Raw genomic sequence first — 27,226 nt, forward strand, 5'->3', positions numbered from 1 at the left:
GGAGAAATGAGAGGAGTGGTGGTTACCTGATGGTGTTTACTTGCAACGTCTGCCCTCATTGCAGTTCCCGTATTGAGGGATTTGTTTTGTTCCTTCAATATATGTTTTATCCACCACGCAATCACATCCCTGCTACGGTTACAGAGTCTGTTTCTAGTGGTACTTAATTGAGGAGCTGCTTACATTTTGCAGGCATTCATATATTTTTGTAGTTTTTATTTGATAAAGAAAATGGTTTTCAATCACATTGTCTAAAATAGACTCTCAGTAAGTTAGAATATTTCAGTTAAGGTACTTCAATATGAAAGTCCTTTCAAATACTTTACATTATACACAGATCGATTAATTCTAAGTATTTAATCTCTGTCCATTTAAATGAAGTTGATTATTTCATACAGCCAATAAGAATGTTTTTTTGTTGTTTTTTTTTGTGTGTGTAGTATTTGCAGTCAATACTTCTGGCTGGTGCTTCTTCTGCATTATTTACTGCAGTAGTGCAGCATGGCATGGAAGTGATCAGCCTGTGGTACTATTGAGCTGTACAGCGAGTTCAAGGAGTGCCCTACCATAAAGATGGCCCCAAGGGTCTTAGGGGGAGAAAAACTTTATGTCAGTTATTGCATATTTAGAAGATACTGTTGCAGGTTTGGAGGCAGGTTCTAAGCCGTGCTGGAACTGTAAATCTAAGAAGAAGAAAGCATTAAGCTCTAAAGCATAAATTCCAATCCTCAAGGTCTACTGTCTGTTTAAAATGCACATTTAAAATGTCTCTGGCTCCACACATCTTAATCAAATGGCTTAATTACTTCCTCAGTATACAGCCATATTCTGCAGAGTCCTAATGATCTGGTTATTTCAATCAGGCATGTTAAAGCAGACACACATAGGTGCAGGACTCTTGACCTCAAGGACTTGAATTGAAAAATATTGCTTTGAAATATGTTGAGATGCTGGTGAAGATTCTCAGACATCCAGGTCACAGATATTTCCAAAAAAGTAAAAAAAAAAAACACTGGACTTTGTTTTCCAAGTTTGAAGATGTTTTGCTTCTCATCCAGGAATTCAAAATGTCTGGATTAGCATGGGGCTCCATGCTTTATAGAGTAGCCCAACAAAACCTTGATATGGCTTAGAAAACATGCAAATTGAACCGAAAGAACAGGTCCACCCCTTAGTAAGGGGGAGTCGTTGAAGTCGTTGTTGGCCTGCAATGCCCAATACTGGCCTATGCCTCTATAAAGGGAGTCGTAAGGGCCAGCATAGTGTTGCACGGCTTTTTTTTTTTTTACTTTTCTGGAATGTTAAAAGATGGCTTCCCTGAGTTGGTTTTGGTAAAACACAGCAGAACAGCAACAGCAGGTGGCATGGATAATATAATATTATTTATAATATAATATCATTTATCACACTGTGTGCATCAACTCTGCATAATGTCAGAGTTTTTTTTTAAAATATAGTAGCTGAAATGAAATAAGGTATCAATGAAAAACATTGGGAAGCACTTGTACATTTAGAAATCAGGACCTGTTTCAGATCAATGCTGCTCCAAAAGTGCAGCACACCAGAACAACGCCAGTTGTGTATAAAACATTTTATTTATTTGTTGATATATTTATTATCATTATTTATTTTGTTCATTTAAAATTTATGCGAGTAAGCATATTTTTCTTCTGTGAGAAAGCAGGCCTGTTTATCGGTTGTATTTTAATGTTAATAGACCTTTATTGTTTATTGAGTGTGTGCCTGCTTAGCTGCTGTTCAATGGTAATTGAATTTCTTCTGTTTGTAAGGGGAAAACAGTCCTTGAGGCAAGGGAAGTGTCTCTGAATGTCATAAAGTGTCCCCATAGTCTCTCCGTTTTTCTGTTTTCTTCCCTGCCCTTTGATTCATCATCCTACAGCTCTTCTCAGTCATCTGTATCCCTTCCTCCACCATCTTCCTACTTTGCGTCTGTATTTTTTACCAACACATAGTAAGGTTTGTACGTTATTGATCTACTTCTGCCTGGATTTACAGACCTTTTACAGTGCCATTTTCTCTCCTCCTCTCTCCCTCCTCCTCAGCTGGTACGTGAGCTGCTACATGAGGGTCAGGCGTTAAGCATCGGTGTGTCCGCAGAGTCTGGTCACGGTGGGCAGTGGCTGGATCGCATCAGGCAGCTCATCAAAGAAGGATCTGTCCCTGATGTCAGTCTGGTCCCTGTGGGCATCTCGTACGACTGTGTGACCAGGACCAACGTAAAGGTGCAGGCGTGTAAACACACACTTAAAGCAACACGGTTAATGGGAGCTATCTGTAAATGTTATGCCCTGAAGAAAAAAGCAGCAGATTTGGTTTCTCAAGCTGTGAGAGGAAGAATTGTGAGGCCTAGATGTTGCAGGAGGCAGAGGGAAAATGTGCAGATGTTGGTGTTTAGTTACAAACAGGAAGTAGGGTGTGCTTTGTCTGTTGTTAAGGTGATTTGGAGCAACATGAAGCACATGAAGTCAGTTCAAGTAATTTATTCTCCAATTGCGGTCATTTGCATCAGAAAATAAGTAAAATCGTAAATTAAGACATTAACAAGCTGTGTAACATATCACATGTTTGTTGGTGGTACACATTTAAAATAAACTAGCTCAAAAATCTATGCTAAACACGCAGCCTACGCCTTAGTCTGTCTCCTGCAGCCAAGGGGGGAAAAAACCCACTAACAGTGAAGAAGCTGATCACCTCATGCATTTGGAACTAATGCAATGCAAACTAAAAACGTCATACACCCAATTAAAATCTAGGGTTTGCATATTTTATGTTCTTAATCTTCCCCAAAATTTTTATTTTGTAGATGTGTTTTTATGCCTGGGATGTATTTAGAGGATTTAGTCATCCCTGTAAGACCAGGGCTCTAATTTTTAAAACACTACATAGGATCCATACAAAAAAATTATATAAGTCAAGCACTGGAAAATGGAGTAGAATTTATGCTTATGCACAAAACAAAGCAATTTTCCATATAGATGTAGCTGTAGCAACAATGCGTCCAATGCTCCTCCTGATGTGCAGCCCTCTTCCTTCCTACTTTTAAACCATAAATGGTTCATGCAAAGCATGGCACAAATGTAATTGTGTATTGAAATGAGCCAGCTGATCAATGTTATTTAATGGTTATCATGGCAACCGCAGCCAAGAGAGCAGGAAAAAACATAGATTTAGTTGATTATGTTAGGCATCTGCGGGGGAATTTGCGCTTGTAAAAGGAAACCTCAGGAAACCCAGAGGGGTTAAAAGCTAAAATTAAATACAAAACAGAAAAAAAGGAAAATCTGGGAAACAATTACACCTATAATTTGTAATGTAATATTAGCAAAAAAATGGTCTTGTTGTGGCCACATCATCTAATATTAAAATTTTCTGTAATTTTGGATTTTCATTAACTAACTATCGCATAAATGCTTGTCCATATTTAGCTTATATTAAATATTATTTACACATATAATTCTTAAATATTTGTTTAATTTCTATCTGCTTGGGTTTTGTTTTAGATCCAAGCTTCAAGATGTTCCTCACTTTTGTTTTATATGAGTGCACTAATCTCCTTTTTAACACGTCAGATGAACAGGGATGGTGTGGCTAAATCTACCCCATTCAGCACATGCATCCAAAGCTCTAGGGCCCCGGACCAGTACCAGTGCCTCTGTCATTTGGTACAAAGCTGCACAAAAAGATTAAATAACTTCCATTAACTTCCATTCTGACTGATTTATTTTCTGAGTATGACAGACTTTTTATTCTGAAAAATGTCTTGATTCTCTCCTTTACCCCCGTCTATGACTCGCTGCTGATGCATGACAGCCACGACACCATAAGTTATGCAGTATCTCCCACTTTAAACCCCAAAGCTAGCAAAAACGAGTACTAAGCAAATGTCTTTAGAAAGATTCTTTGGAAAGGGAAACGGTCCAGTGAAGGGGAGAAGAGAACCTGGAAATTTCTAAAGAAAGAAAGTTGCCGTTGCCACTGCTTTAGGGAGTGCCATCCACTGATAAATCAATCAGTATAATGGCTCAGATATATTGGTAATCCCTAAAAACATTTTCTCTCCTCATTCTTCAATTTAAAAAGTGTTCAGCATAGTTGAAGCATCCATTGCTTACCGTCATTCATTGGTGTTTTAGTGATATTTATTTTAATGTGTAGAGCAATCAGTGGGATTTTCTCAAACCTCCTTACATCAATATATCGAACTGTGGCATGACTCGCTCTGCTGGTTATCTGGAGAGGAAACCATTGGGTGAGGAAACATTTAAATATGTGTGGACTTTATTTTGAATTTAGACTGCTTATGAACCTTTTTTAATTTGTGTGCCAGATAAAGTCAATCTATGTTTTAAGTTTCATATGACGTGAAATTAAACGTCAGAAAGAAATTAGGATACAATCTGACTTTAGTTCCCTGCCTTAGTCAAAATCTCAGTCACCAATTTCTCTTCTTTCTATAATGGATGTACCTTTACGGAAGATATAGAGGCTATGTAAAGGAATGCACATTTTCAAAACAAGTTTTTGGTATTTATTCTTATATAGATCCCAACATTTGCTAAGGATACTTAAGAAGCCAGTTCTTCAAGAGCCAGAAGTAAAAAAAAAAAAAAAAAAAAAAAAATATATATATATATATATATATAAATAAAACTCCTCAAAGCTTGGAGTCACATTACTAAATTGGGTTTCTGTGCAGTCTAATATTTACATTTAGGTGTTTTTGTTGTTTTCAGGTTTGGACAACTATGTAAAAAGAAAACTCCATGTTCTGCAAAGTAAAACATCCATGTTCTGTAAAGTAAAAGAACTAAGTTCCTCTTTAGGTTGTTTGTATTTAAATGGTGTCATTTATTTTTGGTCTATCTGATCACTATTTGAATTGAGACATTTTAGCCACCATTTTTTTTTGAAGGATTTTTATTTTCAATGAATATTTAAGGGAACATTTCATTTTTAACAGAGACATTTAACGCTCAAAAGGAAAAAACAAAACGGAGAAACATCCTTTGTGTCAGCTGAATCAGAAGCCAACTTCGGCATTATAATTTGACAAACTGTGGAACATCATGACACCAACACCTTTGTTGGAGATAGGCCTGTTTTCCAGTGTAGTCCTGTTTATATATCAAAATAAATTTGATTGATTGATTGTTTCTTTGACTGTGACTGGCTGGATGTGCTCTCTTCATCCTCTGACATGGAAGTTGGCTCGGAGCTTGTCTGCCTGGCAGTGTGTTTCCTGAATGGGGCCGCCTTTTACAGCTGCTTTCTGTATCTCTGCTTCTGTCTCCTTGAACCCCATTCGGCTTCGGCAGATGGCCACTAACACTGAGCGTGATTCTGCTGGAGGTTTCTTCCTGTTAAAAGGGAGTTTTTCCTCTCCACTGTCGCTACAAGCATGCTTAGTGTGAGGGATTGCATTTGAGTCAATGAACTGGTTTTCCTTAGATAGAAAACTTTGGATCAATTGGACTGAATGATCTGGTTGAATTGTAAAGTGCCTTGAGATGACATGTGTTGTGAATTGGCACTACAGAAATAAACTAAATTGGATTAAACTTGGACATTATGTGAGTATCTACAATGGTGAATGTTTTATATTAAAATGTCCACCATGGTGTTCAAACTGTCAGAAAAAAACAGCAGTCTGAGTTTGAAAAAAGTCTTAAACAGGGACGATGAACCTGCCGTTACTAGGCGCTGATGCCTTCTAGGAAGAAAATAGGTATAAATACTTTTCAAAGACAGAACATTTCCACTAAACCAGTTCCAGTGTCTTTACTGGTGCTACTGGTTACCTAGTTTCTTTCCTTTTCTACCCTGCAGATAAATAGTTTCTATCTCAGAACCTCTGTTATCTAACCATCATTCAACCCCTTTACTTTTACCGCTGTTAGTGATCAGATCAGCTAATAAAAATGATGAGGTGTTTCCCGACACTACATGTTATTAAGAGATCCAGCTCTGTTTATCTGCATTCTAACTGCTTCTCTTCTACAATTAGGTCAGACCTTTCCTAAGCACTGGAACTGCTGTAGTGATAGTCATTAAAGAATTCAGTCCTGTTCAGGTCTTTAAAATCCCCCTAGATCTTAGGTCACCATTGTCAAACTACTTGAACATTTAAAGTGAATAAAGTATAGAAACAGAACGAGATTGCCATCCTGTCAGAGTGATCAGTTGAGAGCTCCATATTTTTTCAGCATCAGCTACACCCTTTAATTTGCATCAGCCATATGGTTGATGTAGGCGTTTGCACCACTTGGGTATTTTTTTATTCTGTTTAAAGAGTGCATTTCCTTCACTTAGTGTAAAGCTTGTTCCAAACTGTTCGGAAAGGGGCAGAATCCTCTAAATCCATAACACCATATGCTTTTTTCTATATCCCCTAAAAAGGTTTGTTGAAAGCATAATGGTTCTCCAAAAAGTATTAAGCCTGGCTATTGAGTCCATAAGTGCCTATTTCAGTACATACTATGAATATTTCTCTCTTAAGCTCAGGATCTCAGTGGTGCTGACATAGTTGTCTCAGGGTTGTCCTGAGAGGGGGCTAATTGTGTCGCCTTTAGAGTCAAGAGGAAAAACATTTTTAGTGACATAACAGCTGTTAGAGGCTCTCACGGTTTCTCATTTCTCTCACCGGCCTGCAGTCCTTGATTGGTTAAGGGTTTCCTGATCGTTTTTTCAAGGCATCATTGATTACTGTTAGTCTACATAAAAGCTGCCCTCTGCTACCTACACTTGGAAGCTCTGCTGTAGAGAGTGGGTGTTGCTCTCTGTTAATTGCAATAATGGGGTTCTCACCCAATCATTTTGTTCTTTTATTCGGACATGACACAAATATAAAGCAGCACGCTCAGTTCTTGTGTGCATGCATCCAAGGACTGACAATTTTCTATTGGTACTTGTTGTACATCATGGTTATTAGTCCTGTTAGGGGTGGAATGTCCCTTATAATGTTTGATTACTAAGCTATAAAAACAGAATTTTTATATACTAATATATATTTTTGTTCATATACACACAGGTTGGCTCAGAGTCTCTGTTTAAGTGGCTGTTGGCGCTTCCCTGGAGGAGACCAGAAGGAACTGTGATGATCCACTTTTCCCAGCCGTTTTCTCTAAAGGTGCTCGTCAGAAAGAAACTGGGCCTTATTTATTAAAATTGGCTGAGATATGGTTGAAGAAATGATCATAGGATAAATCAACAAGTGTAATTTATGGACCCTAAGCTGGAATATCCCAGCATTAAAAAATGATGATAAATCTGCCAACTGTGAATTAAACAGTTATGCAGCACTCTTTATTCATGGTCTTTAAACTTTGAAAAGTATGGAATCTGATTTTTCTGATCTGCACAAGTATGGAGAAAACAATGTTTTTTAGACTCCATTTCTTTTTGCTCTGTTATTAAATTTCAAGGTACATCCATTAAAGCACCACATGTGAATAATACATTACTGTAAGCCATTTGGACTGATGTTCTGTTCCCTCGATGTAGAAACTTGCTTCAGAAGATGAAGGGGAATTTCTGATAGTTGAAAACAAAGGGAGCAGTGAGGAAAAGGTTGGTCACTGCAGTTGCCAACAACTATATTTTTAATCATACAATCCTACTTCAGACCCCTCTCAGTGAATTATGCTGTAGAGACTGGATTTAGCGTAAACTATTTTATTCACTGCAGTTTATGCAGAGCTGCATGGGCTGAAATACCCTTGCTCACTCCTTCTTGCTGAAATAGAATATTTCCTGTAGTTGATCAGCTGATCAGAGTTTGTTCTCCACCTAGGCTAGTGTTCAAATGCCTCTGATCCTCACCTAAAGATCTCACTCTCCTTAGTCTACTACTCAGAGACCAACTGCATACCACCAAACTAAAGAAAATGGATCTGGTCAGCTGGTCTCTCAATGCAATTGATCAAATTTATTCAACTGGAAGACAGGGAACAGGGGACCCGTCCTGTCCTGTCGGGACATTTTTCGTGGGATACACCATGGACTCCTGGAAAGCATGGAGGATGGTGCGTTTCACAACGTTGTCATTGGAGGATGTCAAAGATGCATGGATTTTTGGTTTTATGATACTCGGATTTCTCCTGTTTGGATTTGGAGGACACATGATGTATCTTCAATTGCAGAGGATGTCGGCGGCAATTGTGGCATTGATCAGGCTGCCGGGAGCAGTTGACGCCCTCAATAAGGCTGTGAAGGAGCAAGATCGGGAGCTGAGCCGTATGCTGGGTGCGATTGAACGCAGGCTGGCTGCGGTGGTTGAACTCAAAGGTGAGATGGGATAACATCTTGGATGTGCATGCTCCCTTCAAGGTGGGAAAGCCCAACACATTTTGAATATTGGATTTCGCCACAAAAGAGCCAGCAAGAAAAAGACTCAAGGCTGAAGGAAATTCCTGTGCAGCCTGCTCCCAAAACAAAAGTGTTATTCTGGATTCAACCTGCCCCCTTTATCTAATCTCCCCTGGATGTTATGGCAAAAGGGCACAGAAGAACTGCTCCCCCCTCCCCTTACAGAAAAAACATCTGTGGATGTGCTCGGTGACTGTTGATAAACTTCCATCTTATCAAGGACATTGCCTGTGGTCAGTGTTCATGGACAAATTGAATGCACTCATCATACACGCACTATAAATGTCTCAAATGTCAGATTGGCTTCATGTGACTACGCCTCCGATGTGACCCTCTGCTGAAATGTCTGTCTTGTTTTACATGTGCTTTTCTTGTGCAGAGGGGTTTTTTTATATCTCAAACTGTATCCTTTCAAGGATAAAGTGTGAATGTGTTTTTTTTCTCCCCCCCTCTCTTCCCCAACGTGGCTCCTATCTTTCCACAGAAATAAAGGCGGTGCAAAGGTAACCCGCCTGGGACCTGGGAAGCCAGGTAACTGGCGGGAACCCGGCAAGCCATAAGAATGCGCCGTTCTGCCGAATGGCAGCGTTCTGTGGCACGCATGGCCTCAGTAGATCCGTTCCCCCCACTCAGCCCCCCACCCAAATGTATGTGATGTACTGTGATGAACGGTTGTACTGAAACTGAAACTTCGATTGCAATGTAAATTCTAGTTGACAATAAAGATGTTTCTCTGTTGTATCATACTTACTTTACACCATTTTCTACTATTTCATTAGGGGGGTATAAAAGTAGAAACAGTAGAAATAGTAAATGAAAATTACTCTGCCAGAAATAGTTTACATTTTTATAACCAAACAGTAAAAAATGTTGTATTGGTTCATAGATGGGTCACCATTGATTTACATGCTATTGTATGACAAACAGTAATCCTCATCAGAAATCATGCTGCGTTGTAACATTTGTGGGTTCGGTGAAGAGGCATTCTTTTGCAATGTCTTATGTTTTGAGACAAAAATAACAAGGTGATTCTAATTTTATGAAATAGTTTAGAAAGCCCTCCTTAAAGAAGTTAACTGTGGAATGAGCTTTATTCCTTTTTCTGTGCTCCTCTTGGTCCTGCTGACTATAATGGTGTTACATACAGTAAAGCTTTCCTGTGTGTTTACCTTGTGTTTTTATGTGTAGGAGATGTACAAGTCGGGGCGGTGCAGAGTAGATGGATGGATCCCTCTACAGGACCTGTTGCTGCCTGTTATCCTAAACAACAGGTAATCAAACCTGCTCGCGCTCTTCCCTCTGTGCACAAAGGGGCGTGTAAGCTGTTAGGAAGCAAACCACAATAGGATTTTTGCTCTTTTGTCCAACATCTGTGAAATTAGAAAAGTTCCTTTCATTTAAACTTTGAACATTCTAAACCTTAAATCTGGCGCAGGCATGATGCAAACCCTGATGAGAGCCTCATCCTCTTAGACTCGCTCCAATTACCATCAACTTACAGTCTGCCAGTGGAAAAAGATAACGGAATGAAAAGAAGATCCCCGCTCGATCTCTGCTTGGCGCCTATCAAGCAAGGCAGCTTCTCCCATCATGTGTTTATTTTTCCTAGAGAGCAGCTCACCACTCCCATGTTTTCAGTCTGAACATGAAAATGTTATTATGTTATTATTACCAGCGTGAGCACTGTTAGTGCTCCGTTCCCGTTAAAAATGATGCTGTGGCACGATTTCTTGGTTACTTAGGCTTCCTCTCTCTAAGCTTCCCTCTGCCCCTGCATGTTAATGCTGCAAAGAAAACAGATGGATGAGTGGGTTGTTAAAAATTAAAAGTCCTCACACGTGAAATATTTATTTAGAAAGGTGCAATAACTGTAAGTAGTTTGTTTACACTTGGTTTAGATGAAGAGTTTTTTATTCTGTAGTCAGTAAGTCTGGATTTGACACGCACTCGGATGCACTTGTGCAAATCTTTCTCACATACAGAGCTAAGATGCATAATTAGCACACATGTTGCGCCCACATTTCTCCGGATAAGAGGTTGATTTGTTTTTCTTTATCAAAAACACCTCGGTGTTTGAGTGATGCACCTGCAGTTACTTGTCTGTTAGTCCTTCAGAGGTGTAAGGGCGACAAATTCACTGAACTGTTTGTCAGTGTTTACATGGCTGGGCTCCATTGCAATTCACAGCTACACATCCAAACAACTCAAATGAGAAAAAACAAATGTGGAGATTTATTTTTATTTTTTATAGAGTTTGTAGCCTGTGGGTTGACGACAGCTTTTCCAGAGTAACAACTAGTTTAGTGTCCATACAGTCATTCACCAGATGCTTATTAGGAAGAGTAGACACAGAACTACATGTATAACAATAAAGATAGTTATTGTGAAACAAAAATCACTTCTTTGCTTGAAAGCCCACATTTTTATGTATAGATTAGTGCTAAATGATTTTTAGACTGACTCAAACACTAGTTTCATCGTGACAATTACTGTTTAACGGCAAGCTGAAGCAGGAAAATCAAACACAGGCTATCAGCCTTCTGTTTCATTCAACTAGCGGAGTTAGAGCTTGGCTGTGCTGTGAAATTTTTGGAAAGCAATCATGGTGCTCTAAGCTCTTGGTACTTCAAAATAGGTTTTTCCCTTTTGTTTTCTGAATGCAAATGACTTTACTCTTTACCTCACGCTGATCACAGCCGTTGCCAATCCCTAGAACCAGTTTGTTGATGTACAACAGGCATCAGTATAAATCCATGTTACTTTTTTGAAAGGACACCAGTATCTGCTCAGCAGTCCAGAGCAAAGCTTCAGATCTTTTTACACCTATTCTACTCTGAAACACCAACACTTCTAAAAGAAAGACTATCCAAAACAGAAATCTTTCTCATTGTACTTCAGCTCAACGTGTCAAAGCTGTTTGTGCGGATAATTGATGAACTGCAGGGCTTTAGTGGGGTGGTATCCAGGACGGTGCAGCGATGCTTCGCAAACCCTTTCAGCTTCCAGATTACCAAACGGTTTAGCTTCATTCATTTCTAGCAAAAATACATCAACTCACTCACCTTGCTGAATTTCTGAAGAGTCAACCTAAACCAGATATTTATCATTTTTGGAAATTGAGCAAATATACACACATGCATCCATATAAATACAGGATGTCTGCTTGTGTGATGCATTAAAAACAGCCTTACTTTGAAGACACAACACTATCATTAGAATCAATTTCCTCAATATGATACAAATGGAGAGTAAAAGTTAGGTTGAATGCTTTATTTTGGCATCTTTCTGCAGCTATAAAATATTTAGCTGGCTCAATGACTGATGCGATTACTCCCTCCCTTCACCTGAATTTTAACATTCCCTTTTCTAACACAAAATAACTATCTGAAGTACTAAAGCATATTTCAGTGTCATTCACAGACCAACTATATAGGAGTTCATATCAGGTTGCACCAAAAAACTCAATGGTAAAGGGCTTCATCACATTTTAATATTATAGAAATTTAATTTCATATTTTGGACAAATACAGAAAAGGAAAATAGAAAAGTGGAAATAGCTATCTTCCCAGATATTCCTTAATCTGTCATTGAAATGTTTTTTTCATTCTTGCCTTTTTTTCTGCTTTCTTTATTTTATTGCTCTTTATCTTTCTATTTTGCTCTCATCCTTTCTTGTCTTCTGCATCTCTTTTTTCCTTTTTTTTTGTTTTGGAAATCCTTGGTTCTATAAATGTCTGCAGTATTTATGTAAAGTCCATTGGAACCCTGTTGAAAAAGGTCTTGAGATACTTGACTTAATACTCTGTGTCATGTTTGGCTTCAGGTGCCTAACCCACATGCAGAACACTCCGAGACAAGATAAAAGTTCAAAGGTTTATTTAGAAGATGGAATACAATAAATAAACAGATCCCAAGTGGAACTCGTCTGGTCACGAGTGGATTCTGAAATGCACACAGAGTTAACAGGTCCAGGACTGGTCACGAGTGGGTTCACTGTAGAGGGGGACAGAGGAGTTAGTGGAGGTCCAGATAATTTGCACGATGAGAGTGTGCAGGGCTGTACCTGTACAGGAGTTTGAGCTGAGCGGCAGAGGGGGGGGAACCTTGTTAGTCCAGAGGCTGTCGGCAGCAGAGCTTTGACAGTAATGCTTACCAACCGGGCTCACTTCTTGGGAAGTGGCCACGTTTAACAGTTAAAGAAGCATTTTATACAATTCCACTTTACCACATCATCACATTTTACCTCATACACGTTTGCAGATGAGGAGACATTCATGCCTTCAGCTTTATCAAAATATTACACTTTGACAGCGGTGTCCTTCAGCTAAGAACATTCTATTCCCAAATCTTTGCCACGTACAGAATGAAGATTATAACTGTATATAGCGAGACCGAGGAACAGGCCTAATTAGATAAACTACTGGGGAAAACATCAGTTCTGACACGCTACAGGCAGGTAATATTAAGATGTAATAAACTCACACATAATTGGTGATAATTATCCTAACAACCATTTGAGTCAAATTAAATAATTTAATTGCCAATTTTCCCAGGAGTACGATTCATTTCGGGTTTAAATGTAAAGGCCAAGTAATGTGTTGCAGAAACCTTTTAGTCATAAGCTAGTCCAATCTTAGAGCCTAAACTGCCCTTCCCATTATACTCACAAAGTAAAAGTTGTTTAACAAATTGATCCTCACTTTTTACTGAATAGATTTGAAGTATGTGATTAGAGTCCCAAAATCATTAAAACAATAGGCAACAGTTTGTGCCTTAAGTGTCAGGAAATTATAAATTTGTAGAGAAGATGAAATTAAGATTTTTTTTAATTTGGATGATTTAAAGATTCTGGGTTTTTGAGACACATCGTTACCAAATACCTTCTATTTTCTACCCCAGATGTGGAAAAAAACCATCTGAGAGAATAAGAACACGCCTGAACAAAATTAAATAATTAAACCCAGAAAAAATCTGCCTTTGAACATTCTGGTTAGTCTATAACTAAAACTAATAGGATGACTGAAGAAGGAGGGCTCTGAATGAGAGATTTAATCTGAAAAAACATATTAGATAATTTGCAAAATTAAACCCCCATATTTAGTCTTTTTTAATATTGTATATCACTGTAGTTCTCAAAGTCTGTTAAAATGCAAGGATTTCCAGACCAAAACGTTCTGGAACAATTTTTTCCACCTTTCATGTGAAATGAATATATTCAACTGGAAAGAACATTTTAGTTCTCTTAGAGGGAAAATGCATTGTATATGCATAGAGGTTGAGGAGACGGGCGTGATGTATTTTTAAGTAAAGAAGCAGAAGTCTTTAAAGTCCCCAAGCTTGAATGGGTAGGTTTATTAACTCAAGGTGACAAAAGAAGACGGCTACACATAATACAAAAAGGAAATTTCAAGGCTTAGTAGGCAATAAAACTTAAAATACAGATATTGAAGGCTAATTTTAATTATTTTTTTTTTACCTTTTCTTTTATATTCATGTCCAACACAAATTTAGTTTCCAGTCTGCCACTTCACCCAAGCTTAGTAGTCCTTTTTTTGTTGTTGTCCAAAATCTGCCATAGGGTTAGGCAAGGCTTTTTTCAGTTCTGATTTAAATTGTAATCATTTCTGCACCTTTCAGGTTTCCAGAATGTTTATTCCAGATCTAAGTATCATAGAAACCAGATGTTGCCTCACTTGAAGCCTTTTTTCTGAGAACACTGAGCAAAGTCTGAAGATCTGAGGGACCTTTTTGTTAGTTTTTGACAAGCAACTCAGTAAATCATCTTGACCCAAAACTATTTAATGCTTTATTGACTAATACCAGAATGTCAGAAGCTGTTTAAAAACAGGGGTGTAGTCCATTCATTTCCAAATGAGGTGCACATTTAGGCCACCAATTTAGTATGTTTATGCTTCTACTTTTTTATTGTTGATGGGTCTGTACACCACTTTACTGTATGTTATACAGATATGATTACTTAGTATAATCCATCAAGATTGCTTTAGTCTTCATTGAATCAGGTCCTCCAATTTGTTTAATGACCAAATGCAACTTCAAAGCCAATCCAGAACCATTGTTTGTTTTTCGACACGTTTGATAAATCAGTCGTTTAATATTAACTGGAGGGGCAAACAACATTTCCCGAGGCTAACTTGTTAAAAAGCTTTCCCTCTGCATTTTAACATTATGAGTGATTTCAAAGAGGAAAAGGCTCTGATAGGATTTGTTTGAATGATGATAATGGGCTAAAATTGCAGAGGCTTGCATTTTTTTTTTACATTGATTCCCATCATTCCGAGTGCAACAGAATTTACCTTGAATACAGCTCTGAGCCGGCTGACTCTGCAACAAATAATCAAGCTATCTAAAAGCAGTTAAGAGCATTAACAGAAGTGTGATTTACAATTCAAGAAATAAGAAATTAGTTAGATTTCAGCTAAATATCTTTGCCTCTCACTTTTTCCATTTTAGAGCTTGCAGTGTGTTTGGGAAGAGACGGATGTCGTGGTTTCTGCCTACGCTTCATCCTGCGCCTGAACTTGAGGACAGTCATTCAGAGAGAGACCTCAGTGCTGCCATCATCCTCCACCTCGTCTTCTGTAAATCCAGAATTATGTAAATTCCACTAAATCCTCATTTAAATTTTATCTCATCAATCCTTGTATGTGTGATTTTCTAGCGGCAGCCTCCTGCACAGCTGTGATGTCCACCAGTCTGGTGTCCAGTCTTATGCTCTACAAACACAGAGAGGTACACACATCTTGCTTGTGTTGCCACATTTGCTGCTCAGTGCAGTAAAATCAGCCTCTGCTCCTCAATATCCATCAATACTCCTAGAGACTCATAAACAAAATTGGTTTTCAAGCCAGAGTAGTCGACTGTGTCACTGATTTTCTGAGTCACACCCAGCAGTCTCATACTCATATCTCCAGATGGTTAATGCTCACGTCTGCTTTTTGGAATTAAATGTCTCCTTCTTCCTCTGCTCCTCAGGGTGTGAGTACATCTGTCCTGTGTCGTGATGTGGCCTGGCTCTTGGAGGAACTTGTGTTCAGAAACAGAGATGTTGGCTTTGGAGGAACTATTCCAGAAATTGTCCACTACTCGCTCTCTATGCTCGCTCCTCACCTCATCTTTGCTGCACCGCCGTCATGGTAGTTCTTTTTTTCCTATTTGCCACAGAAACAAAACTAGCACTGACAGCACAGGTTTGGATTAAAAACCTTTGTGTTTTTTAGGGGAGAGCTCCTCATTTTGCCACGCCCATCTTTAGCTTCCATCTTCCACCTCTCCCTTCAGGCCAAGATTGTGACACACGCATTGATACTAGAAGTCATTGGAGGTGAGTCACTTTATGTGCTACTATCTTGTGTAGTTTCTGCTATGATTTAGCTGATATATCATCTTTAGACCATGTTATCTCTTTTCTCACTCCTCATGGGAGTCCTTATGACTTATTGCCAAGTCAATGTGAAGATGTGCATATTACCTAATTGAGCAATCATTGAAATTGCTGTATGTTACAAATGCTAAAAGGCTAATTTAATTACTCTAAATTCTCCTCCAACAACTGTATTTGCTGTTAGGTGGCTTCAGTCTCCAGCACTTCTATTACCACTTCACCTTTTAACTGAGCTTTCAGCAGATTGAGGGATGGCAAACGCCTGTCTGCTACAAGGCAAACATCTAATAATTATACAATATAGGATGAAAATACTTTATTTTCCTTTTGGGGGGAATTTTCTTGAGATGCACCTTTCTGTAAATATAGCTACTACCACAATTATTACACAACATAACCTATATTGACCTGTATTGACCTCTGCGTTAAATGGTAAATGGCCTGTACTTCTATACAGGTCAGGGGATTTGACCAAAGTGCTTTACACTACATTCAGTCAGCCACCCATTCACTCACACACTGATTGTGGCAAGCTACATTGTAGCCAAAGCTGCGCTGGGGCTCACAGACAGAAGGAAGCTGCCGTACACTGCCACGAGTGGGCAAGGGAAACTCTTTCATCCGACGCCACTGTCGCCTTTAGTAGAAAAAAACCTGCCCATATTCTCTATACCATACTGCCACAGAGGCAAAATGCATTGCAAATAACCCCTAATGCATGTTGCTATTACTTTACACATGGTCACTATTATGATCAGATTCAGACATGTTACCAAGGACACGGTCAAAACATAAAAACACAGCACTCTTTCTTGTGATTGTACTTGCTGTTTTTGTGCCGCCAGTGATATGCAGGAAGCAGGAAAAAGTGGTGTTGTTGTTTCCTGTTTGTCAGCTTTAAGACGTGCCTGGATAACGTCTTAACTCAAAAAATTCTGCCTTAATGTCTCCAGTTGGACAGTTACCTTCCTCCATAACAGTTGCTTATGCAGGTCCTTTTCCTTGGACCTGCATAACCCAGTTTTTTTCAAACATAAAAACAATTCAGTATTTTTCTTTACTTCCTGAGTTCAGCCTTCCTGTCATTAGATTTGTCATTGTACTGTATATTTGCTCCGCTTGCCATTTAACTCCAGCCTTGACTTCATTTGCCTTTTAGAGATAAAGCGTTGCTCACTGCTTTGCGCTGAGCCCAGGAAGAACTTAATGTGTAATTATCTGCAGAGCTCATAGATGAAATTATCATAAAGAAACATCAAGCTGCATTAAGGCACCCAGAAATTGGCTGAGGTGAACCAACACTAAAGCATCTTCTTCAGGTCAATGCACTGCTGGAATATTTCTCTATTCCTTATTATAGGGATTCATTATTCTTTTAAACCACTTCAAACTGGATAATCCATTTCTTGTTTATAAAGCAAAATACATCTCATAATTCCAGCCTATAAGGCTCTATTCTAGTTTTTTGTCTAATTTATCGAAACAGTTAAATTTATATCATAAAGTTTCCCTATTTTTATTATAAATGTATCTGTTATTTTAACCAATAGCCTGTGATTTGTACACTTTAGAGAGTGACTGATTAAAAATGCTGAGGCACAACTTTTTTTTTTATATACATGTAGTTTTAAGAACCGCTCTGGTTTGAATCTTCTGAAGAAAAAAAATACAACAAATCAACGACCAAAATAAATGTATGTTTTTTTTGTAAATATTAGGGGTCTTAACAAATAATTGACTGATTAATTTTGGATTGCTACTTTATTATGTGAAAATTTGTTCCATCTGATTACTGATAACGCCTGCCAAAAGGAATTTCTTTTAGTTTTGTAATGTTGATGCCATCATGTAGAGGGCGCTACATTAAGCAGAGCCTCACTGATATATGCAAGGGTAATGCCAGAATGTAGATATGCCTCTGCAAAAACATGAATTAATTGATCTAGGATAATTTACACTTTTTAATTGCAATAACGATACAGAATACATGTTACGTCATCCCCAAGTAGTGCCCACTTAGCCGTGCTGCATGGTGGGGCAGCGCCAGCTTCTCTGCTGTTCTCTGAACGAGATGTTGATACAATAATTTTAAAAACATTTGTAACATTATAGAAAAAGAGATGCTGGCAAAAAGCATGGTCGATGGGTTAAGCTTATGTGAGTTAATGCAGTCCACAGAGCTTTAAACATGTTTCTGTGTTTGAAAAGAAACTATCTGTTTAAAAGCACTGCTAACAACACAAAGTCTGGATTACACTAAATACAGAGAGCTATATTACAGTTAGAGGGTACTTAAATGAGTGTAGTGGCAAATAGTCAGTATGACGGAGTGACATACTGGGACTTAAAATTAGCAGAAATTTGTGTTTTCGCATTTTAATTGGTCCCTGTTTCGTTTTATCTTAAGTTTATTTATATTTAAGAACATATGTTCTATGTTTATTCGTGGTTTATTCTGCTGGCACTATAAACTGTTAAAATGTAATAGATTTTTTTTTTTCACTTGGCATATTTAAAAAAAATTAAGATTTAGTCCTCCTTATCACTCATTAGGTGATCAATAAGAGCAATTGACTTAAGAATAATTCATTACTTCATAACTTACATTTCTAGTAAATACTCTCAAATTATCAACATTCTGTTAGAATCTCATACTGGCTCAGTTCAGACTGCATCGTGAAAACACAAAGCTTGTTTTCTCTTTCTAAAAAAAAAAAAAACTAAACAATAGAAACAGCTGGGGTCTCACCAGAGTGCTTGTGTGTTTAGCAGCTAACCACAAGCACTACTGTGGGTTGGACATTTTACTCCCCAGTGCCGAAGTTTTACTTGCTGCTATTTTGAATAATGCATGGCAATGTTTTATTTAATTAGTGTGCTTTCTCTATGGCTGAAGAGTTTGGGGCACAGCAGCATATGCATCAGTAATCTATGCTAATCATTGAATAGCAGTAAGCTGAGCAGCCTGCGTATTTGCCAGAGTCTCTGTATCAAGTTGTGGTTTAGCCCCAAAGCTATATATCAGCTACTTTTTATTTTCATGCTGACAGGAAGGCTGAGGTGAAGAAATACCTGCTCTGGCACTGCAGGAGAATAATGTTTCGTGATGCGATTCATTCATAATTTCTACATCAATGATTCTTCATTGGTTACTGTGGTTGTGTGTAAAATATTCACAAATGGATAGTAACTTGTAGTGACAATAGTAACATAGCTGCTTATTAGTCTGATAATAAGTCTTTTCATCCTTAAAAGTGGTTTGTATTTGCTGCTTTGTTTTTAGTAACAAAAACAGTGTGGGATGATTTCTTTTAGACTCGGCAAACAAAATAAGAACTTAAGCTTAATTAAATTATCAAAATCCATCCATCCGAAATATTTCTGCCAAGTTGTAACATTATGAGATGGTTTGCTGCCAAATGCTTGTTTCCCTCTATGTGCTTTTTCAATCACTCTGATGTTTTTGGTCTTAGCGTGTGCAGTGTCAGCCATGCTGTGCGAGGTGGTCCTCTGCGGCGTCAGCGGCACGGTGAGGACTGACAGCGTGAAGGCAGAAGAGGTCAGAGGTGACATGGAGTTTGACGTGGTGCTCGGTCAGTCCGAGCTGACGGAGAAAGCCTTGCAGCTCTGCCATCTTCTTCCTCCGGGCTTCATGCCAGTGAGTTTGTATTCATATCACACAAATGCACACCCAGTGTGTCTCATTCAATGGATGTTTAATGGAGCCGAACAGCCATTCATCCTGCTCTGCTGCCTCTATCTCAGCCAGAGAGAGGTTTCAAATTGTGTGTGTGTGTGTGTGTGTTTCTCTGAATGTACATGCTTCATCAGGCTGACTTCAAGGGCTCTGTATCTGAGCCACTAATACTTTTCCTTTCTGTGAGCCTACCTTTCATTTCAGCAGCTGCTCTTTCTTGTCTCCTTTGCTTGTAGCTTTGTTTCCCACTCCATTTCTCACCAAAAAATATCTCCCTCAGCTCTCTTCCAGCTTCCCTTTTCTCCCTCTGTGTTCTTAGCTACATCTCTACTCCAAACCTTATATTTTCTGTCAGCTGTCTATATTTCCTAGAATGGTGATGGGCTGAAGCCGTTTTTGCCTTTGACTGTACTCCACCACCAAGTTGAGCCATTTTCACTCTTGCTCTTCTCAGCCCTGTCAGTCCGCTCAGAGTCTCGCTCTGGATGCTGTCGACAGTCTGGTCCGCTGTGGGATCCTGATCATGGAGGAAGTAAGAACCGTTAAACATTTCTGACAGTATATATATATATATATATATATGTATGAATATATATGACTATATAGTATAAATAATGTAGGCTGAAAGACCACAAATTATTTATAGCAAGTTTTTGTTTTCCATTTTAATACAGTTGAAACCAGATATTTTCTTATGCCATTTTGTTTTTGTTTTTTTTAGTATTTATTGGTATTAAATAAGAATAAACCTAACATATTTATCGGTATATTCCTAATACAAACAGGGACATTGCACAATATTTAATTGATCATTTAAATAAAAGGAAAGTTGCAGGTGCCACTTAATCACAAGATTGCTTATTTCCCCCATTAGTCCTCAGACAGGTTAATGTTTATACAAAAAAATACAACAGCTAAGTTTGAAAATGTTAGCAGGAAACCAGTATAAATAATCCATTGTCTGTTTACCACTAAAATGCATCAACCCCCCTAAACACGGCTCATACTAAGACTGTTAAAATTTTATTGACATACTACATGTTGTAATTATATAAATTACTACTATTCTTTTAAAGAATTATTAAGCTACTTTATTTATAAAAAAAAATTTATATCTCCTATAATTGCTTGGCCTTTTAATGGTTTAGGAGAGTAATGACACTATGGCTTTGTAAGCTGCAAAGCCTCACCTATGGATGTAGTTTCAGGTGAAACCTCTTATATATTATCTATATATTACCTTGTGAAATCATGGAAGAAGAAAAAATTAAAATAAAAAATAGCCCAGATATCTGGAAGAGATATTTGGACCTCCCCAAGTAATGTTCTATGTTTTTCAATTAGCCTTAAAGGAGTAGTACACCCAAAACATGATTAGCCTTCATTTTCTACTCACCCCCACGCTGAACAACACTCTGGAGTACTTTTTTGATATCTCAAATGCATCTGGAGATCTGGGAGGCTTCTTGCTGTCTGCTGACATTCAAATAATGGAGGTCTATGGCGCCCGAGGCAGAAAGGTCCATAAAAGTCCACAAAAAACGTGTCAATATTCCTCCATACTGCTCGTCCAATGTATTCCAAGTGTCCTGAGTGGGTAGCATCCAGAATTTACTCGAAACGAAGTCATTTAGAATGTTTTTAGAGCATAAACAGTAGTGTATAGGATTTCCTGAAAGCGCTTTCACGACGCTATGGAAACCGCGGCAGACCAAACCAGACGAAAGTGCGCATTCAGCTCGGCAAAGAACTCATGCTCTTCCTCAACACTGAAGTCCTCAGACATTTTTCTTTCGTTGTTTCTTTCTTTGCACAGGTAAACAGCACATTTCTTTTTCTACGCTTGCATTATCGGCAGAGCAGACGCTGAATGTGCAAAAAAGGCATGGGTTAAATGCAGAGAGTGAAAAGTTGTTTAAAAGAGAAGAAAGCCTTGATATTTATCTAGATTTGATGTGATCATCCAAACTGCAGCCTTCTGCGGTATTTTAACAAAGGAGGAAGGCTGCACTTTCTTGTAAGAGTTTAAGTAAAAGTAGACAACTTTTAAATATTGTAATATAATAAAATAAAATAAAACACTAAAATAAAAATTATTTTAGTGTTTTGAATTTATTCATATAATATTATTACTTACTTTTTGTTAATAAAAAAAGTTTAGATTCTCAGTATGGCAATAGAACTCTGTTTTACTATATGATCCAAAAAAGGTAAAGGTTTTTGTTTTAACATCAGACTGTAAAAAAAGACAGTTTTTGTGTCTTGCTCAAACATTTTTTATTGCCTGAAGTTAATTCCTTATTAAAAATTCAGATCTCCAGTTTGTTTTATCTGTAAATAAATTTTTTATGTTGCCTCCAGCTCTTAGTGTTTGATTTACACTCGTTTGGAAATTATCTTGTTTTTATTTATTTAGTGATATTTCTCTGTTATGGCTCTGCAGGCATTTTTATTTGAACTCCTTTGACTTAGAGCACCATGAAGAAGAGAAAATCACCAGTCATCCTTCATTTTTTTTTTATATTATTTTCCCAATGAATCAGACTTTTTGTAATCTAATTAAATGTTCTTGATCAATAATCCTAGAGGCTTTCTAAAAGTCTATTATCTTTTCTTTGTTCTTTGGCTCATTTTCACCTCATTTTCATTCTACTTTCTGATCATTTTCCCTGCAATGTTTGCTTGTTCTCCATTTAACTTTCACCTGTGGGTATTTAAAAACTAAAAAGAATTTAAATTAACTTTTTTGGGCCTCTTTGCCCTTACTCGACTGTAAGCCCTGCAAAAAGGCACAATTTAGGCCTGTTTTTCGCTAGGTTTTGTTAACAGAAAAATACAGCCTAAGACAACTTATGTAATCTTGATAAGTTTAATAGACCCCTTCCAGGTATTCTGTTGTAGCCTCACATCTGTTTTTTTTTTTTCTTCACTTGATTTTAAGCACCATTATTTCTAGCTATGATCAGGTACAAGGAAGTGATTTTAAAAGAACAAAGAGAATCTGAAGAGAAGCTTTGGCCTGTTTCATATTGTGTGTACAAAACTTGATCTACATAGACTTTTTACTCCTCCTAGTCAGATGGAAGGTGCTGCAATGACTGTGGCTGAAGTTCTCTCTCTGTCATGATGCTATACTTATTAAAGAAAGGGAAAAAAACATAAGGGTTGTCAAATTTGCTCATTATTTTATGGAAGGTTCTTCATTGAACAATGAACTGTGGACCAGATAAAACCTTCCTTATCAGGTGGTTAAGCTCTTTAGTCATTGGACTGGTGTTGCTGCATCAGCAGATGACAGAAGATCAGGCTGCTCTGTTAAGCAACTAAGTGATTAAATGTCTGCAACATCTTGCTGCTAACTGCTCTATATTGCTATATGCATTTTCTCACCAATCCAAATTATTGGAATCAGGTGTTTCAACCTCTTCCATGGTCACAAATGTATTAAATCCAGCAATGAGGTATGCAATCTGTTGTCAAAAACAATTATGCCAGAGTGGGTCGCTCTTATGAGCTCAGTGACTGCCAGCATGGAACTGTGATAGGATGCCCCCTGTGCAATAAATCCTATTATGAAATTCATTCAGTCCTAAATATTTCAAGAAGGTCACCAACTTTCTGCTGAGTCAGTCACTGCACACTTCCAAACTTTTGTGGCCTTCATATTAACTCAGGAACAGTGAGCTTCATGGAATGGATGTCCATGGTCGAGCAGCTGCATCCAGGCCATACATCAAGTGCATTGCAACTTATCTGACAGCATTATGTCAGGTGTTAAGTTTGGTGGAGAGGGGGTGATGGTGTGGGGTTGTTCTTAAGGAGCTGGGCTTTGCCTCTTAATTCCAGTTAAAGAAACTCTGTATGCCTCAGCATACCAGACATCTTGGACAATTTCATGCTCCTAACTTAGTAGAAACAGTTTGGAGCTGGCACCTTCCTCTTCCAGCATGACTGTGCACCAGAGCACAAAGCTATGTCCATAAAGACATGGTTGGCAGTCTGTTGTGGATGAACCTACAAGCCTGCATAGAGCCCTGAAAACAACCTGATAGAACAGAGACTGGTAGCCAGCTGCCGTCTCACCCAACATCAGTGTGTGACCTCTAAAATGCACTTTTAAAAGAATACAGAAAAATTCCCATAAACATTGTAGACAGCCTTCCCACAAGAGTTGTAGCTGTTCTTGCTGCAAAGGGTGGACCAACATCATATTGAACCCCTAGGCATTAGAAATGTTAAGCTCATATGTAAGTCATGGCAGGTAAGGGAATACTTTGGTAATATAGTGTAACTACAGTCTACTCAGTCACTGCATCTCCAGTCTGTTCTGTTGCAGAGGTCATTGTAGGATCAGATGTTTAGAGGGGCTGAGCACACAGAGAGCTGTTTGGCCAGGCACTAGATGCATCTTTTCTACATTTTTTGAAACTTGCTCAATGTGTTTTGCCAATTACTGACTACATATATGCATATTATCTGAGCACTTTGGTAACCTACCCAACAAGCAAAGCATAAAGAAGCATTTAATTAAATTAAGAATGGGTACTAAAACAGTTTTAACTGTTTAGGACCAGTAGATTTATCCCCTAAATCAAAAGGCAGATTTTGAGATTGAGATTTTCAGCTTGGTGTCTGGTATGCTGCTCTTTATTCTCCCTCACTTGTCTGATCTGCCTATCTCCCTCAGTTTTGTTCTTCTCCTAATTGTATAGTGAAATTAAGCAAGTATTAAAGCAAGTAGGAAAACATAATAAACAGAAAGAAGCATTTAATTTTGGGTAATCACATAACTTCCATGATGTATTTAAAATGATTTACTGAATTAAATGATTTTCTCTGTAAGCTGTTTGACATGCAGCTGTTCTGTTCATTTTCTTACTTGGTTCATCCTGACCTTCCGTTTTGCACACACCTTGCTCCTCTCCTTCCTTTGTACAGCTCTCCCTCTTTTGACTGGCAATCATACAATAGATCGTATTTAACTAGTGGAATATATACAGTTGTGCTTGAAACTTTAGAAACATTCCCATTTAAGAAAAAGCAAAATCCAAAACAGTAATTCAATTGACAAGAAACTGAAAAAAATCATATATAAAATCTATTAACTTATGATTTTGTAAATGGAAATATTGATTTTGAATTGTGGTTTTAAAGATAATACAAAACAAGCAAACAAAACAGTCCCAGACACATTAGAGCACCTCGCTCGTGACCATTTCACCAACCAGAAATCTGACCGAAAATCTCCAAATACACCTGATTGCGGTAATTCCCCTCAAAGTGTTACTGAAACGATGTTAGCTGGTCCTTTTAAGGCAGGGCTGCAATGATGTGGAAATGTGTTTTGGGGGATAAAGCTCATTTTCTAGGCAAATATTGACTTTGCAATTAATTGCTGTTACGCTGAGCACTCTTTATAACATTCTGGAGTATATGCAAATTTCTGTTATAAAAACTGAAGCAGTAGACTTGGTAAATAATAACATTTGAATCATTCTCAAAACTTTTGGCCATGACTGTAGATCTCCCAGACTCTGGGAAGGAGGATGATGGATCAAACCATGTCCTAGGCGGTGGGGAGGGTTAACATCAGTGTTTTTGTCGTCAACAATGAAAATGGCAAAATAATTTTGTTGATACTCCTTTTTTCATGACAATAACGAGAACTGACTAGCTAAACATGGATCTTAGTTGACAAAAACGAGAGTTATGGGTGGGAGTTTTAGTCAACGAGACTAAATAAAAATTAGCAGGTAGTTGGTCATCATTGTGGTGAAATCTGCTAAGCAGTATCAGTCGTGCTGCTGCATCCTGTTTGAACATGCAGCCTGCCGTGCAGCAGTGCTCATTCTGCATGACCACAGATGGATCATGGCAGCAGCGGCGGGGTGAAAACAATCCAGAATGGTCTGGGTGTCTGACAACGCGGCACTGCGCTCTAAACTCTTGACAAACTGTTTTTCCACCTGTACTTGTGCAGAAATGCGTCTTTGTGCACGCTTAGCTCAGTGTCTGCGCTTTATGCTCCACACCGATGGCTTGCTCTCACTACTTAATAGATTATGTGGCTGATCATCTTCTGTCAAGTGTAAAAAATCATTTTGTGTAACTATTAAGATTTTATTTCTTTCAGCTCAGAAGAGGTTATGCTAAACATTCTTTAATTTCTACCAAAAGGGATCCCTAAATTATATTAAAAGAAAATATTTAATTACATCCTTTTTGTTTTTGGATAAAGAGCCAGGTGAAAAGCTACATAGATCTTTAAATATCTCTTTCTCATTGTTATCTTTTCTATCTGTTTATATATGATGTAATGCTAGATTCAGACCTCAAGCAGAAGAGGCAGCAGAAGCAGCTGGTTTACATGCAAAGTCAATGGTTGAAGCGCATCAAGATGCAGCAAAAGGTCCCACAGCGCGTTTTGAGCAGCAGGAGCAACACCTCACGAGCTTCTGATCATCTGACGCACATGACGCTCTTGAGCTGTTAGGGTTGCTGCCTCTGCTAGAGTTGGACAAATTGAACTTTTGCTGCTCGACGCTTTCATTATGCTGGTGCCTGCAGTTTGGATTACACACGTGAAAAACGCCTTCCACCGGTCCAGAGGCTGCTGTTGAAGGGGATTCCCAGACCTCCACCGGTGTGTACGGGGGTCTGAGCGGCTCTGACAGCAAAATAATATTTGACGGCTGGATAGTAATCTTGATGAACTGACTGCACAGTTTTCAGGTGGATTTTTTTACTTAAAAACATTAAAATTACTTTTACCCACTTAAAATGGTAAATATAGCTGCCATATTAAAAGCAAAGAAGGGATAGGGTAGCTCCACCCAACGCGCATTAGGCCCACTTTTCAACCGCGCAGCCAGAGCAGCAAAGATGCTTCAGCCACGCGTCAGAACTAAACTTGTACAAGCATAAAAAATGAAGCAGCATGCTCATTTTTGCTGCCTCTGCTGCTTGTGGTCTGAATGTATCATAAGTGTTTCCTTGAATAGTCATGAAAATATTTTCTCTCTTTCCTTTAAATATTTCAACATTTTAGTTAACATATTCATTAAATTTAGGTATGGCTTGCCATGGAATTACAAGGCAATTATGTAGGTTCTGTCCTTATTTTTTATATCAAAGCCCTGTGAATTTAAATCCAATCGAGGAGCAAATTGAAGACATAAAGCCAAAATTGCCAAGGTAGAAAGAAGAACATTTTTGTTCTTTATTTTTGTAGTAATGAAGATTTTATTGATCTGTGTGTAATGCATGGGCGTAGGTTTGCATAGGGACCATAGGGACATGTCCCTACCAAAATTTTGAACCGACATAATTGTCCCTACCAATAATTGGATGTGAGCAACATGTTTATAATTTCCAGCAGTAGTTGTTGCAGCAGTGGCTTATTTTCCTCTCGCAGCTCCTCTGCCTGCTCTCTCCTGTCCCTTTCACGCAGCAGCGCATGGAACTGCTGCGCTGTTTAACTCCACTCTCATTGGTTGTTCTGCCTTAAGTTCCGCCTTCTCTCTCTCTGATTGGCTGTTTTCTAGTCCGCGTGTGCTTGGAGCAGAACGTTGAAAATTTATTCACACTAGAATGCAGCGGTTACTACAATTAATATTAGGCTACAAAACTAGTCCCAATAAAAAAAATGAATATCATGTACACTAAAAAACAAAAACCTTTTTTTTTTTTTTTTTCATAAAACGAAATATTCTGAGTCAGCCAGGAGTTCTGAAGACTGCTGG

At 38.2% G+C, this 27,226-nt stretch overlaps 1 protein-coding gene across 1 annotated transcript in view; it reads left to right on the plus strand.

Moving 5' to 3' along the window:
- The window catches only part of gpat2 (glycerol-3-phosphate acyltransferase 2, mitochondrial), a 70,992-nt gene that overhangs the window by 17,257 nt on the left and 26,509 nt on the right, over positions 1-27,226 (plus strand). Inside the window, exons 9-17 of the mRNA XM_038277200.1 lie at positions 2,064-2,243; positions 7,049-7,147; positions 9,574-9,656; positions 14,857-14,984; positions 15,065-15,135; positions 15,379-15,539; positions 15,624-15,727; positions 19,261-19,445; positions 19,939-20,016. Of these exons, the coding sequence (XP_038133128.1) occupies positions 2,064-2,243; positions 7,049-7,147; positions 9,574-9,656; positions 14,857-14,984; positions 15,065-15,135; positions 15,379-15,539; positions 15,624-15,727; positions 19,261-19,445; positions 19,939-20,016 (1,089 nt within the window). The remainder of the gene's footprint in view (positions 1-2,063; positions 2,244-7,048; positions 7,148-9,573; positions 9,657-14,856; positions 14,985-15,064; positions 15,136-15,378; positions 15,540-15,623; positions 15,728-19,260; positions 19,446-19,938; positions 20,017-27,226) is intronic.

Source organism: Cyprinodon tularosa, unplaced genomic scaffold (assembly GCF_016077235.1).
Source record: "Cyprinodon tularosa strain WSP-4 unplaced genomic scaffold, ASM1607723v1 ctg130, whole genome shotgun sequence".
Taxonomy (NCBI): domain Eukaryota; kingdom Metazoa; phylum Chordata; class Actinopteri; order Cyprinodontiformes; family Cyprinodontidae; genus Cyprinodon; species Cyprinodon tularosa.